The 13866-nt window shown below is 36.3% G+C and overlaps 4 protein-coding genes across 4 annotated transcripts; 3 read left to right on the forward strand and 1 right to left on the reverse strand.

The window, feature by feature from the left end:
• Positions 1–749: 749 nt before the first annotated feature.
• LOC145228162 (apoptosis-enhancing nuclease-like) lies at positions 750–4559 on the forward strand. Its single transcript, XM_080093167.1, has 5 exons — positions 750–841; positions 2282–2746; positions 2991–3121; positions 3439–3642; positions 4326–4559. Exons 2-5 carry the CDS (start codon positions 2335–2337, stop codon positions 4500–4502), a joined length of 924 nt encoding a protein of 307 aa, XP_079949293.1. The 5' UTR covers positions 750–841; positions 2282–2334; the 3' UTR covers positions 4503–4559.
• On the forward strand, positions 1589–2282 carry LOC145228182 (acyl-coenzyme A thioesterase 13-like). The gene has a single exon (XM_080093185.1). It carries the CDS (start codon positions 1617–1619, stop codon positions 2028–2030), a length of 414 nt encoding a protein of 137 aa, XP_079949311.1. The 5' UTR covers positions 1589–1616; the 3' UTR covers positions 2031–2282.
• Positions 4560–4605: 46 nt separating the features above from the next.
• On the reverse strand, positions 4606–6913 carry LOC145228189 (uncharacterized). Its single transcript, XM_080093198.1, has 5 exons — positions 6663–6913; positions 6260–6496; positions 5866–6095; positions 5625–5786; positions 4606–4800 (listed from the first exon to the last, which is right to left on the reverse strand). The coding sequence occupies exons 1-5, from the start codon at positions 6781–6783 to the stop codon at positions 4606–4608; spliced, it is 945 nt and encodes a 314-aa protein (XP_079949324.1). The 5' UTR covers positions 6784–6913.
• Positions 6914–8045: 1132 nt separating this feature from the next.
• On the forward strand, positions 8046–11234 carry LOC145228172 (mitochondrial glycine transporter-like). Its single transcript, XM_080093177.1, has 9 exons — positions 8046–8467; positions 8535–8671; positions 8823–8907; positions 8995–9068; positions 9138–9243; positions 9323–9494; positions 9715–9857; positions 10221–10313; positions 10395–11234. Exons 1-9 carry the CDS (start codon positions 8453–8455, stop codon positions 10416–10418), a joined length of 849 nt encoding a protein of 282 aa, XP_079949303.1. The 5' UTR covers positions 8046–8452; the 3' UTR covers positions 10419–11234.
• The last annotated feature ends 2632 nt before the right edge of the window (positions 11235–13866 follow it).

Genomic DNA, 13866 nt, shown 5'->3' on the forward strand with positions numbered 1-13866 from the left:
AAAGCACGGTGGCGGCCACCGTAGATATTTTGGCTTATTTGTAGCGGTATCGTACGAAACATCGTACAATCTGAAGAAAATTGGGAACAATTTTTGCTTTTAAACATGCGTGGTGGCAAAAAGCAACAAAAAGAAACTGCAACCAGTGCCTTGTTTATGACGTCAAACTCGCAATTGTTGGCAGCGAATGTTTGGCCATTATTGTGTACAATAAATGTAATAAATGGCTAAATTAGGTTTAGGACCTTAGGTGATACAAGAGCAACAACTTAACGAAACATTTTCTAAACGTTGCTAAACCAATAAAAACGTTAAAGCAGTGGTTCTCAAACTTTTTTTTGTCGGGGCCAAATGGTAGTTTTGTAAGTGTGTAGGGAGCCGCAAAAAACGAAGCCTTGGGAAAAGCACTAAAGATTGTTGCCTGGAAAGCTAAAATAGCAATCTTTGGAGGTTTTCAGAGGTTTGGTGCGAGCCGCAAAATAAGTAGCTGGGAGCCGCGTTTGAGAATCACTGCGTTAAAGCAAAGTGTTTCAAATATTAATTTCAAAAAAATCATTTTTTGAGGCTTTGACAAACGTTGCATTCTATTATAAGTATATTGGGCTTTATGCGTTGATGTGAAACTCGGCGCCTATGCACACAAGCTTGCAAATTGATATATTTGACACAACGATGTTTTAGCTTGATTGGATGTTTTTGGAAATCTTCACGTCCGATCATCGGATATTTTGTCAGCAAATAAAGTTTTCCCATGTGCATGTTTGCTGATTGCCGTCTACGTAAAAAGTCATATACTTTGGGAGTTTGGAACTTTGGGTAGAGTTTCGAACGTAACTATAAAGTAAGAATTCAGATTTGCTAAAAATAGAACTACTGAGTACTGACTATCTAGTCTAGTTACTATGTATCAAACTGTGTAATGATGTAATGTTAGTGTAGTACTGTAGTTATACTTGTAGATTACTAGATTGTACACTATAGTGCGATTTTCATTAAATTGAATTGTCCAAAAGCAAGACCAACTACAAGGGTTTATTTTTTTGTTTTGTTTTTTTTGAGAAAGAAGATCTTTTAAAGTACATTCCTTAAGTATGAACATTTTTTGTGAGCAAATTGCATTAAAAAAAGTACAATTGGAATTGGTTTCATTTTACACAAAAACCATATTATAAGATGAGGTGCAGCTAGAGTTTTATTACTTTAAATGGTCGTAATTTATTGTGGGATTTATTTATTTTTATTTCCCACTGTTAAAAAAGTTTTTGACCGAATATTGATTTTAAGTTTTTTATTTCAGTCGGAACTTTTGTAAAAAAAGCAGTTAAAACCAAACAAAGAATAAAGTTATTTTTTATTCATTAAAACTGACCAATAAACTATTCAGGTTGAGAAATATATTATTGTCACTATAACATGCAAGCCACAAATTATTGTTTGGTGTATATATGTTCAACATGGAAATACATTGTAAAAAATATAAACACAAAGTATAGCTTTTTGGACATAATATTTAGCTAACATCCAAAGCTTCTGGGGTGGTCTTTGTACATCATTACAAAAAACTACTTTTTTACATCTGTTTTACATTATTCATTAACAACTTTTTTCATACAGCCATGGCAGCTGTTACAGCTTTACGCCAAATTGTAAGAAATTTGTCTAAGAGCAAACGCTATGACAGGCTAGGCCAACACCTTAATGTTGTATCAGCTGGTAATGGAAAAATAAAATGTGAAATGCCTGTGTTGGAGGAGCATCTTAATTTGAGTGGAAATCTTCATGGGGGTTTTACTGCTACCTTGGTGGATGTTGTCTCTACTTATGCACTTGGTACTTTGGATGATCCAAGATTTGGGGTCTCAGTTGACATGAACATTTCATACACCTCTAGTGCAAAGCAGGGTGATACATTAATCATCACATCAGACGTGTTAAAACGGGGACAAACTCTGGCATTTGCAAATGTTGAAATAAGGGATCAAAATGACAAGCTGATTGCATATGGTCGTCACACAAAATATGTTGCATAAATTTTTCATAGTGTCATCTTATAGATGTTATGAACAAATTTTTTACACATTTTCTTGAATAACTGTATTTAAACACAGTACAACAACTGGAAACAACAATTAATTATTTTTGACATAATTTAAATTTTCATATGAAATGTATTGTTAAATCTCTTTTTAAGAATTGTTTTACTCTATATGCAGATATTTATATGCATAGGTTATGTTTGTTTTGAGAAAGGAATAGTGTATTTATTGTGTTTTTTGTCCAGATTTGTGAGCCTCAACTGGCAACTTGAACTAAACGTGGATGGCAATGTTTTAAATGAGTAAATTTACATTAAACATCGGAAAGCACATATGGAAGAATATGAAACAAACTGATTCAAAAGGAAGTGCTTTTGTGCAATCGTTCGTTCGAATCAACTGCTATGACATAATGTCAATACGGCAAAAATCCAGATGTATTTCCAAGGACAAAACATTACAAACAAAGTCAGCCCTAAATTTCTTCAGAAATTCCACAGCAACCAAAACATCTGATGACACCAACATTTCAAGTTTTGCAAACTTTAGTCAAGCAAAGACTTGTTTAAAAAAGGAAGACACTAGCAAACTAAATTATGATGAAATATGGGAGAAATTCAAAAGCCACTTTGTGGCATTAGACTGTGAAATGGTAGAAAATGTTTATGGAATGAACCAACTCGCAAGATGCTCAGTCGTTGACTCTGAAGGTAATTATACATAAGCACATCCAATTTTTTAGTAGATTTACTGTGTAAGATTGGTAAAAATATCAAAAGCCAAAATTTTACCTCTTCATTTTTTGCGTTGGTTGACATATCATAGAAACATGCTAACACTTTTTTTGACCAATTACACTATTATTTTGTGACAACTAAATGGTAACTTTTTTGTTTACAAGAGTTAGTAAAGTTTCATGACACTATTTTCACTTTAGCTTGTACTTCCTTTCAGGTGATGTTTTGTTAGACGTTTATGTCCAACCCCAACATGCTGTGGCAGATTATAGACACAAATATAGTGGAATAAAACCTGAACATATATATTCCCCGACCGCATTGCATTTAAGTTCTGCCAAGAAAGAGGTTAGTCACATTTATTGTCAGCTTGACATATATATTTGCAAAAAGGACTGGCATTTAAAGTAGATAAAAATGTTCAAGACTGGCATTTAAAGTAGATAAAAATTTGGTAATTTAATGCAATCTTCAAAAATTCACAATAAAATTTTCCAAAGATGGAGCTGTCTTGTTGCATTTGCACCAATTTAGATTTTAGTGGGTCAAAGTATTTGGCACGAACTTGAAACTAATTTGGTCTATTGTATAATATTGTACCTTTTTATATTTTGGTTATATTATATATATATGTGTATTTGTACACTTGTTTGTTTTGTCATCAGGTGTTATCAATTGTAAAAGGGAAGATAGTGGTTGGCCATTCGATTGCAAACGATTTCAAAGTGCTTAATTTCTATCAGCCGCAAGCACTTGTCGTTGACATTCAACAATTAAAAGAGTTGAAGTTATTGATGACCAGAGCAGGACTTCGAAATAAGTCAAATCTCAAGATTATGTCAAAAGTAATTTTGAAAAGAAATATTCAGGTCTGTTGTGTGTTAAAGTTTATTTCTTCAGTGGATTTGTTGTCTAGCACAGTGCCCTTCAACCTTTTTTGGTTTGGTGAACCCCTAAAGTTGTTGTGATTAACTCATGCACCCTGTTTACTTAAAAGGTGAAGTGAGGTAAAGAGCAATATGAAAAATTATTATGCATATCATCATGTCAATTAAACCGAAACAAAAATCAACATTTAAAAAAAATACAGAGGTTCATTTATACATCATTTGAAACCTACATCTATGTCCTGAATGTCAAAGTTAATAGTTCATTAAAAGTTTGTCATGCACCCTTGCATACCTTTTCGTACTGGTGCACCCCATGCATATTTTGGTGCACCCTAGTGTGCACTATGCACACTGGTTGGAGAGCACTGGTCTAGCATGTTTACTTTTCTTGCATGGTTACACACTGAAGGAAATTTTGTTTTTTTTAGGCTGTTGTTAAAAACATAAACACAAATAAAAAACAAATAAAATAGTCGACAGCATGGAGACCGCTGTGGGTTGGAGTCAAGATTTAAACATCATATCAAATTTTTTTAATCATTGTTTGTACTTAAACTTTTGCCTAGCTATGCTTCCAACTGTTAAAGCCTTTAAGTTAGATTGGTGTGCTTTTTTATTTTTTAACCAGCATTTTGGTCAGCACAATCCAATTTTTGTTGCAGGTTGGTTGTCATTGTTCTGTGGAAGACGCCTCTGCCACTATGCAACTATTCAAGCGATGCTTTCCTTCTTGGGCAGAAACGTACAAGCACATTATTAAAGCTCGCCTGGAGAACAGCTCATACTTTGACGATAAATACTGGAAAGGTGTTAATGAACCCGATGACAATACCACCTAATGACAGGCGCTACTTTAGTGTAATTCCTTTTTTTAATAAAGCAAAAACCCAAACACATTTTTAAACAAAGCAGCAGCTTTAGTGAGTGCAATAAACGAGGAAATCACGTAAGATCGACGTCTCCCAATGGCAGCGGAGCACGGTCAGTGGCCAAGGTAGGTTTGGCGCAACGAAATAGCAGCACTGATAACTTCGGCATCGACACCTCGATATATTCGTTGGCGATGTGATGTACGGCGCTTCCAAAATTTTCACCCACGGCACAGTGCCATGTTGGCCCAAATTGTGCTTCAAATGTCTGCCCACAACACAAAACCATATGCGACTAAGGAATCGTTATGTTGTAACCCTGTTTGTGTTTTATAAAACTATGTGTTGATCAAACAACGTATATACATGTAGTTATTTCACACAGATGCTAATATTACGAACAGTGGTGTAGTCAATTTTATAAGTGTCTGAGCTCTGCTGGGCATCATAAATTATTTTTCCATTCTGTATCTATAACTTTGCTTTAAACGGTTCGTCCCGCGTTCACTTGAGTGCATCGGGCATGTACACAACTAAAACGGGTTTACTAAACAAATTTAGAAGAAACCCTTTAAAACGGAGACAAACTACTAATAATTTTCGTGACGACCAACAATCAGTCGTCCGCAATTAAGCCTTTAACTTTCATTTCTAGACCCTAATGACTCACCATTTATATTTTAAAGTGACGGAACGGACATCAGTTCGGTCCGAAAGCAGTTCGTTTTGCCAGGGTGGCGCTTTCTCCGCCCTATTGGGCTAGTTTCTAACATCGAGTTGCGTTTTTTGATACAGATCAATTCAAAACGATCATTTTTTGTGTTTTTACCAGCTTTTTGACAACCATGCGTATTTACAAGCTGTTATATTGAGTTATAAGTGGCCTGATGGTTATAGGGCTTATTTTTAATTCAGTTTGAACTTGCGCGGTTCTGGGCTTGTTTTAACGAGCAGAGCGGCAGATTTAGAGAATTTGATCTGTAAGCACTACACCGTGAATTATGTGTCTACTGGCATTGACTACAGTAGCACATATTAGATATAACCTTCCTACCACGCCACCTAGAATTGCTATGTTGGACCATACTATACCTGTTTGATATTTTCAGCAATGTCTTCCTCTAACGTTTGTTTCATGAGTGCTTTCACGCAAATTTCCGCAGCGGCTTCTTCCATTTCTTGTTCCATGCTGGAAAACGTCACCATCTTCGTATTACGTCTGTCGTCCGGGTACATGAGGTTTCGTGCCATATGCTAAAATATACGGAATATCGTTGTCCGTTTTCATCATTTTAGACCAAGAAACGGGTGGTGGAAATAGCTTTAAACACACCTGCTTAATTGTTTTTGACATTCTTATTCTTCCCGATGAATGGAAGTTGGTTTTTGACATCACTACGATGACAATGATGGAAGATAAGGTTGCAATTGTAGCCAGGTAGTACGAGGTAGAGTAGACTGGGTTAAGACCAACAGCTGCGAAAACGCCTTGTCGTCTGTTTAGTGTGGATACTACGTTGACCCGAAATGTAGCTATGACACAGCACAGAAAATTAAGCACTCCTGCAATAAATGAAAACTAATTAGGGAGCATCTTTGCACCGCAATTTTCTTACAAATACCGGCCTTCAAAAACCAGATTTCAAGGATAAGCTTTCGACTTTTTTGATGTCGTTTCAAAGTTACCTTCTTGGGTAAACAACAACCCCCCAAAAGCAAAATCTAACCTGTGCATGCTGGAAACAAAATTAAGTTTCTTTTCTCCGTAAGGTGTGCAATAATAGGATGTGCATCGTCGACTTCTATAAGTAGGGCACCGAGGGCAATAGTTAAAGTTAAGGATATTAATGAAGCAAATGCTGCAAGGATGCCAAAATCTGTTTCAGAATCGTCCAAAACGTTGTTGGTAAATTGATCTTCTGAACAACCGAGAGGTGGCGGTAGTGGTAAGCAGCTTCCTAAAGCTGCAATTATTTCAACGCTTTATTCCAAAACAATGAAATATCTAGCAGATTCCTACATAAATAAAGTTACCAGTTGATGAAACTCTCACCAAATAACTAGTTTACAACCGAATGCTTTGGTTTCAACGCCTACATTTATCAAAATACATTTTACACTTTTGTTTACCTGATAATTTCTTCCATTTTGCCCAGTTGCTAAATCGCCAAGCTTCGTACGCCGCAACAGTGCTAAGCAGTGACAAAACTATAGAAGAAATTACATGAATTCGTTTTGTGTCTCCCGTCATCACATGTTATTGGGTATTTTAGGTAACTTGTTTACCCTAAACTACAACTTTTAAGAGTTGTTGGTAAAGCTTCTTGTGAAGTAATTACATTTTCATTGGCTTTTGTGACGACACAAATACTTCTTTGTTTCCCAAACTGCAAACTTGTGCATTTTGTGGTTGTAGCTTTCCAACACCCCCTCAAGTGAAATTTCAGCGGAGAAACGGTAATCGTTCTTTTTATTGTTATGGACATTAACGACCATTATTTATCATCTCAATGACGTTTTTTCGGTCTCTGGGAAAAGGGACTTATAACAAAACCGTTTTATTTAGCGTTAAATTTACCACAAAGTACACGAACTGATACATCAGCGTTTTTTCGCGCCTTGGGCTGATCTGCCCCCGATTTCAGCCAATAGAAACATTCGACGCGCGCTCTTTGCGTGACGCTTAACCAGACTGAACCGGTTTTGTGCTGATTCATTCGCAAGACTGCAGCCATTGTGAAATTACGTTGCTACAAAGCAACAGTTTAACTACGCAACGGGTAGCACTTTTGTTCAGTTGCACAATTAAAACTGTTTTTCGAAAGTTATGTAAGATGGTTTGTTTTTATTCGAAGGTGTAAGATTAGGCTATCTAATATTTTTTACGAATCTATACAATACAATTGGGTTTTTACCACGCCATTAGTGGGCATATGTACCCGTTGCGTAACAGTTTGGTAACCAGTTTGTTCACGTGACCACAGGAGATGCTTGACCAGAAAACTTGCTTCGAACTAACCTAGCCCAGTTCGTTCTTACTTCTAACGTATGTTATGCAACAAAGGTTGAAAGAAATCGAGATGAGGTGTTTGTATCGGCGTTGTTAGGTTAATGGTGCTTGATGACGCGGGATTTGTTGGGAAATGCTGGTTTAGCTAGAAGTTATCTGTTCGGTAATGGTTAACGCCCGCACTTGGTCTGACGCTGCTAAGAGGTTGTTTTGACCAACTCTTGCTGGAATAGCAGTAAAGAAAGCCGAGCATGTTTTGCAACTGGAGTCCAATAGGGCGTTTTGAAACCACCCCTCCCCTTTAAAGAATTGTAGTGTCAGCATTTTTCAAACATAGTATATTTAGTGCATGCTGTTGATCGTCAGTTACGATAGTTGTGTGATGCTGATGCATTAAGATGCACCGATTGATGCTTTCAGAGCGTAATGTTCCGCTAGCTAGAGTATATAACTAACAGAATGTGTGTAACTTATGAGCGTCTACAACTTGTTAACGAACGTTATGGTGCAACAGATTATTGGGTTTGTTTTGTAGATAAAACCTAGGTAATAACCCTCTGAGCCATAACAAAGGACAACGGGAAATTTGGATCCAGCTTTAAACCAACGTGTACTTTTAAATTTCAACCAGAAATCGAATGAAGAATCAGTTTGATTTCAACCAATCTTCATGATGAACTTTTTTACTGTATCTTCCACTCCTGAAGATGTCCTGGTGGACACATTAAAAGACAATATTTTTCCAAATCTGTACATGGTCAAGGGCTTTACCTGGATTGGACACAAGATCATTTCTGTCACCTAGCCAATTCAGCCACCACATAAACCTGGTCGAACTATAAACTTTTGTTCATTTTATCATTATTATTTATTTATTTCTTCTTTCTGCTGAGAATAACAACTTGAAAAGATGGATCTAACCAGCGTAAGTCATTTGTTATTGACAGCTTAAATGGTAAATTTTTACCTATTAAACTTTGTGTTTTGTGCAGAACCCACTTGTGAAGTCTTTCCTTGCGGGAAGTTTTAGTGGAACATGTTCTATTATTTTGTTCCAGCCTTTTGATCTGGTCAAGACCAGAATTCAAGTAGCAACAAGTCCAGCACTTGCTGGCATTACTACAAACAGGTATTAGAATAAGAATGAGGCAATCTGTTTGTTGTTGTTTTGTGCAAAAACCTTTTTTCCTTTTTTTCTCAAAAACCTTCTCTTTTCAATATCTTATTCTAAACATACATTCGTTTTAACGTGATGTAATTTATATTGTTTTCTACTTTAGCGCCTTACAAACCACTATGTGGAATGTGGGCCGAACAGTTGTGCAAAATGATTCACTGAGGGGACTTTGGAAAGGATTTGTTCCAGTAAGCAATATGTTTTTGTTATTCCATGTCAAAGTTTTTGTAATGCCACAACTTCTACTAAAGTGTTTCTTTGTGCTTTTGTTGCAGTCGTTTTTAAGATGTGTGCCAGGTGTTGGCATGTACTTTTCATCGTTACATTGGCTTAAACAGAAATACCTCAGGTTTGTATCTAGCTAGCTTAATTGTTTTGTGTCACAATCAAAAGTTGACAAACAAATTTTACTGCATAGTGACAGAAAGCCCACCAGCAAGGAGTCACTTATTCTTGGTGCTTCTGCAAGAACTCTTACAACTGTATGCATGTTGCCAATGACTGTGATCAAAACACGCTTCGAGGTAATGTCCGTTTCTTAGTTCAAAAGCACAGCACAAAAAAGCAGTTTTTTTATTTTCAAAATGTTTAATTATGTGATAGAGTGGACAATTTGGCTACAAGTCAGTCCATGAAGCGATGTATACAATTTACTCTAAAGAAGGAACTGCTGGCCTATATCGAGGAATTTTTGCCACTCTCCTGAGGGATGCCCCATTTTCAGGGATTTACCTCATGTTCTACAACAGCATGAAGTCTACATTTCCATATGAAGGTGATTGTTTAAACAGTAGACAATCTTGAATATCTGAAAGCTGTGTAGTATCTTGTCCCAGGGGTAATTATTGTGTCACAAAGCCAAACTAGGTCAATAAAGTAGCACACTACTGAGTAACTGATTGTCTGCACATCTGTGCACAAATCAATTCATTTGAGACCACATTTGACTTTGACTAAGAAACACTTGTTGCAATGTTGTAATTTGAATGTTTTAGGAAACACTGCCACATTCGGTTGTGGTATTGTGGCAGGAGTGGCAGCATCATGCATCACTCAACCAGCTGATGTCATCAAGACACATAAGCAACTACATAGTTCCACTGAAAGGGTGAGGGACATTGCCTACCTCATCTATCAGGTATGTTTGTGAGGACCAGCTCGTTTGTTGAAATTGATTAAAACTCTGTGAGTGTGACCCAACTATTGCAAATACAATTTTGGTCTGCAAATTGTTCCATGTAAGTTTTTAGTCTGATTACTATAATTTGTTTTGTTGCACAATACAAACAGCTCAAAAGATCTTAAATGGCAACTTACATACAACCAATATATTATTCTTTATACCAAAGGACTATTCACTGTAGTTGTATTGTTTTGAAGCTTAGTTGTTTATTTGTGGCTGTAACCAATATTGTCTGGTGGCTTGCAATCTTATAAAGTTCAGCATGTTAATGCTATGATAACAGTTTGATATTTCAAACAAATGTATCTTGAATTTCAGAAAAATGGCATTCGAGGATATTTTAGTGGTCTTGTGCCACGGGTCACTCGTCGCACCCTAATGGCTGCTATGGCATGGACTGTTTATGAACAGGTAGGGCATTTTTTTACGAATGCAAGCTTATTTGAATATTCTTTTGTTATGTGATTAATTGAGCATAATTTACTGTTTCAGGTTGGAAAGCTGCTAAAACTTTGAAACCTAAGAAAAAAGCCCATTGTAACACCCGGCAAACAATAACCACATTACTGTGTTGTTTTGTCCTTGTTAAGTACTTTCTCTGCGCCATATATACAGGATATTCCTGAGTGTTTTGGAATTAATCCCATATAGGACAGATTTATTACAGTACTTGTGGCTTGTTTATAGAGTTCATATGTGCCGTATCTATCTACATAGTTGCACTCGATTAAATGTATAAAAATTGATCTCGCAACAGCAACACCACAGTATGACTGCTGGCTTTTTCCGTGTACAGCTGTGCCTGTTATCTCAGCATAGTGATTTAACAAGCCACGGCAACATTCCGCGAGCTACTGTGTAGTTCACTGTACAGCTCTTTGTTTATTCCTTATCCCATCTTTCGCTGAGTTTTGGGAAATATATTTTTTCACAAGCTTTCCTAATTCATTTACTCAGCTCAAAGAAAATAATTTTCATTGCTGTGCCCAAATTATATTTGTGTAAAAGCATAAAAAATACAGACTTCTTCGTTTGGCCTCAAGTTCAAGGTGCTGACATCAAAATTTATTTCTTCTGAAAATCGATTTCTTGTTGGTATATATGTTGTACATATTCGTTGTCTAAGTGTTGCGGCTTACAGTGATACTGATACTATTCCAAAAATGACTTTTAATGTAATTTGATGACCGCTGGTTGGAAATGTGGTGCAAAAGAAGTGGTTGTCGTTTGTTCTGTTAGTTGCTTTGGTTATGGTCAAGTTTGGGGAAAATATTTTGTTCTATGCAATCATCCGATTTCGATCACTTTGGAATAAAACCCGACGCTTGCTGATTGTGGCATTTTTGAACAGACCGAAATACATCAAATATGATAAAAGATCTGCTCAAATTTTGGGCAGAATAGTTTAACGGATCAAAGTCTGCCACCAGAATTTGTTACGTTTTTTGCTATGTAGCGAATGAAAACTACAATTTTACAGTGCCAAATATACCAATTGAGGGTCCTGACCCACTATTACACACCTAAATTATCAAATATAACCTTGGGTATTCCCGTCAGCAACGGAAAAGCTGTACAGCAAAGACTGTTAGGCACAAAAACGTTGTCAAACTAGGAAGTCTATAATATTACACAGTACTGGATGCAGACTTAATTATTAGTATCACATCCATGGTACATGCCATAGTTTGTTTCCATAGTTATAGTGTTTAAGTTCAAATCGATAAAGGCAAATTTAAAGAGCGAAACTTGCAAACATTGTCCCTTTTAAAAATGTATCTATTGTAGTTTTTGTAACAAAACACAAAACTTTAACATTGTTCGTACATCTTGGATTGTGTGCTATGACGCTATTTACCGCATAAGTACGTCACCGTGTAATGACGTTTAAAAAGTCTGAATGATTTTGTTAAATTGCGCTTGAGTTCTTCCGAGGGTCCTTCTGCCTAAAGTGGTTAATGAGTCACAGCAAATTTAGGGGAAATGTGGTTGGCAATTTTGTAATGCCCTAATAAAACATGTGTTCTGAGATTGCTTCCCTTTTCTGGTGGTAAGTTTATTATTAATTTTGTTTTATGGGGGAAAATGAAAAAAAATCCCTGGAGGTCTATGGGACTTTTTCTGTCGCAAACCTTTTATGTTTGTCGGACAAAGAGTAGGAGGTTGCACCAGATTGTTTGCTCTTCAATCGATAAATCGAATGACAAAAGCCATTCGGTTCAAGTCCCTTCACTTCAGTTGTTTCCAATGTGACCAACGTTGTATTCTTCCATTTTGCTTTATATATTACGATATTCTTTTATGTAATCGTTTGTTTTTGTAGGTTGGAAACCGTTTTGAAATGAATGCTTTAGGCAATTTAAAACCGCAATATTTTTTTGTATCGACAAACTAGCTGCAAAAAATAGCCGTTTTGTACGTCTCATTTTTTGCAAAATGAATGTGCCAATCATTTTGTAGTAGGTGAATTTTACCCAAGAAACACGAACGATCTTCGTATTTGTTGCTGGCTCAAACGTTTAATTTCATGCTTCATTAAAACAATATACGCAAGTGCTTCCTAATTGTGAAAAGGTATTGCATGGTTTGAATGCGTAGCCTACCGGGTAACAACACGCAAAGATGTTGAACGTGTTGCTGGTGTGCATATGCGTATGATGTAACAGCTTGAAATGTGTTGACGTCATGAGTACATCATTGAGGTCAGCGCTTTAACATAATAGTGATTGTCATGCTTAATGGCTATTATTAGCGCCCCAATACGCCTACCACAGTTTTTTAACTGTCGCTAAAATGCATTATAAATTGGTTGTTTGAATGTAAACTTTTTAATTGATTTTGAAAGCTTTTCGCTAACAAAGTTACTTGCTGGACACAAAGTAGCATTGTGTTAGTTTTGTAATGTGAATCGCTATTCACCGTTGTACATTTCACACACTTAGCTAAGATTCGAGAAGTCTACGTTTGTACACACTGCTAGGCAACTAAACACAGATTCAACAACTGGAAGTGGACAAAAATATCCCATTGGGTAACGCATTATTTTGGTATTTTTGGAGTGGTTTGTGTTGATAAAACAACAACATGGTATCATGGGCGCCGCCACGTAGGGGCAAAAGGGGGCACTTTTTTTTCGCTACCGGTTTTACAGTCATGTTCACAGCAAATTGACGGAACTGTTAACACAATTTTGACACTTTCTCAATGATGTAGCTGTATCACATCCCGTACACCAAAAGCTTCCCATTTTACACAACGCTTGTTTATTTACTCGTTTGATTCAATACACGTCGATGCTATTGTTGACAAACAAGACTGATATGCTATCGTTTATCGGCGATTGAAAACGAGGTCAAAACATATGTTAAGTTCGACCTTGTAGCGGTTAGTTTTTAGTGATGCTTGGTTTACAAATATCCACCAGTCACTTTAAGATAAAATAAAAACAGGTAAATAAAAAATAATGCCCTATACTTTGTCTAAACTAAAGATTATGGAATCATGTAGTTAAAAGTCCTGCACATATTTTGCTTATTAGATTTCATTTGCCATGATGATGATAGTGTTTGTTTGTGGTTCAACCATAGTCTTTACATACGTTTATGTAAAGACTTTGGTTCAACTAAGAACTGATTTATATCAATAATCATAAATATTTTCTGTTTAATCCAGATTATTCCAAATTATCAACATTTATAGACCTACTGTATGCATAGCGATAGTTTAGAACTAGCTAGTTTCCATTTTTTAAAATGCCTAATTAAAACTCCGAACATCACCTAGCGACCGTTTAACACGACGGCATTTACCACCAGGACATACAAGACAATTAATGTGGCCCCTAGATTGCTAAACCCTTCTGATTTTATTAGTTTTTGTTCCTGGATCCTCAGTTTTTTGTCATTGCAAATTTAAAAGATTCTGCGGTACGCAATTAAACGGAACAGACACGTTTTTTACTTGG

This window comes from Phallusia mammillata, chromosome 1, assembly GCF_965637545.1.
Source record: "Phallusia mammillata chromosome 1, kaPhaMamm4.hap1.1, whole genome shotgun sequence".
Lineage (NCBI taxonomy): Eukaryota > Metazoa > Chordata > Ascidiacea > Phlebobranchia > Ascidiidae > Phallusia > Phallusia mammillata.

Excerpts from the sequence above, each read along its gene's own strand:
- LOC145228162 (XM_080093167.1), top strand. The coding sequence starts at position 2,335 with ATGAGTAAATTTACATTAAACATCGGAAAGCACATATGGAAGAATATG. Across the intron at positions 2,747-2,990 it reads CTCAGTCGTTGACTCTGAAG|GTGATGTTTTGTTAGACGTT; the intron begins GTAATTATACAT and ends ACTTCCTTTCAG. Across the intron at positions 3,643-4,325 it reads TTTTGAAAAGAAATATTCAG|GTTGGTTGTCATTGTTCTGT; the intron begins GTCTGTTGTGTG and ends TTTTTGTTGCAG.
- LOC145228189 (XM_080093198.1), bottom strand. The coding sequence starts at position 6,783 with ATGACGGGAGACACAAAACGAATTCATGTAATTTCTTCTATAGTTTTG. Across the intron at positions 6,497-6,662 it reads AAAATGGAAGAAATTATCAG|CTTTAGGAAGCTGCTTACCA; the intron begins GTAAACAAAAGT and ends AAATAATTGCAG. Across the intron at positions 6,096-6,259 it reads TTTGTTTCCAGCATGCACAG|GAGTGCTTAATTTTCTGTGC; the intron begins GTTAGATTTTGC and ends CATTTATTGCAG.
- LOC145228182 (XM_080093185.1), top strand. The coding sequence starts at position 1,617 with ATGGCAGCTGTTACAGCTTTACGCCAAATTGTAAGAAATTTGTCTAAG.
- LOC145228172 (XM_080093177.1), top strand. Across the intron at positions 8,672-8,822 it reads GCTGGCATTACTACAAACAG|CGCCTTACAAACCACTATGT; the intron begins GTATTAGAATAA and ends TTTCTACTTTAG. Across the intron at positions 9,495-9,714 it reads GTCTACATTTCCATATGAAG|GAAACACTGCCACATTCGGT; the intron begins GTGATTGTTTAA and ends TGAATGTTTTAG.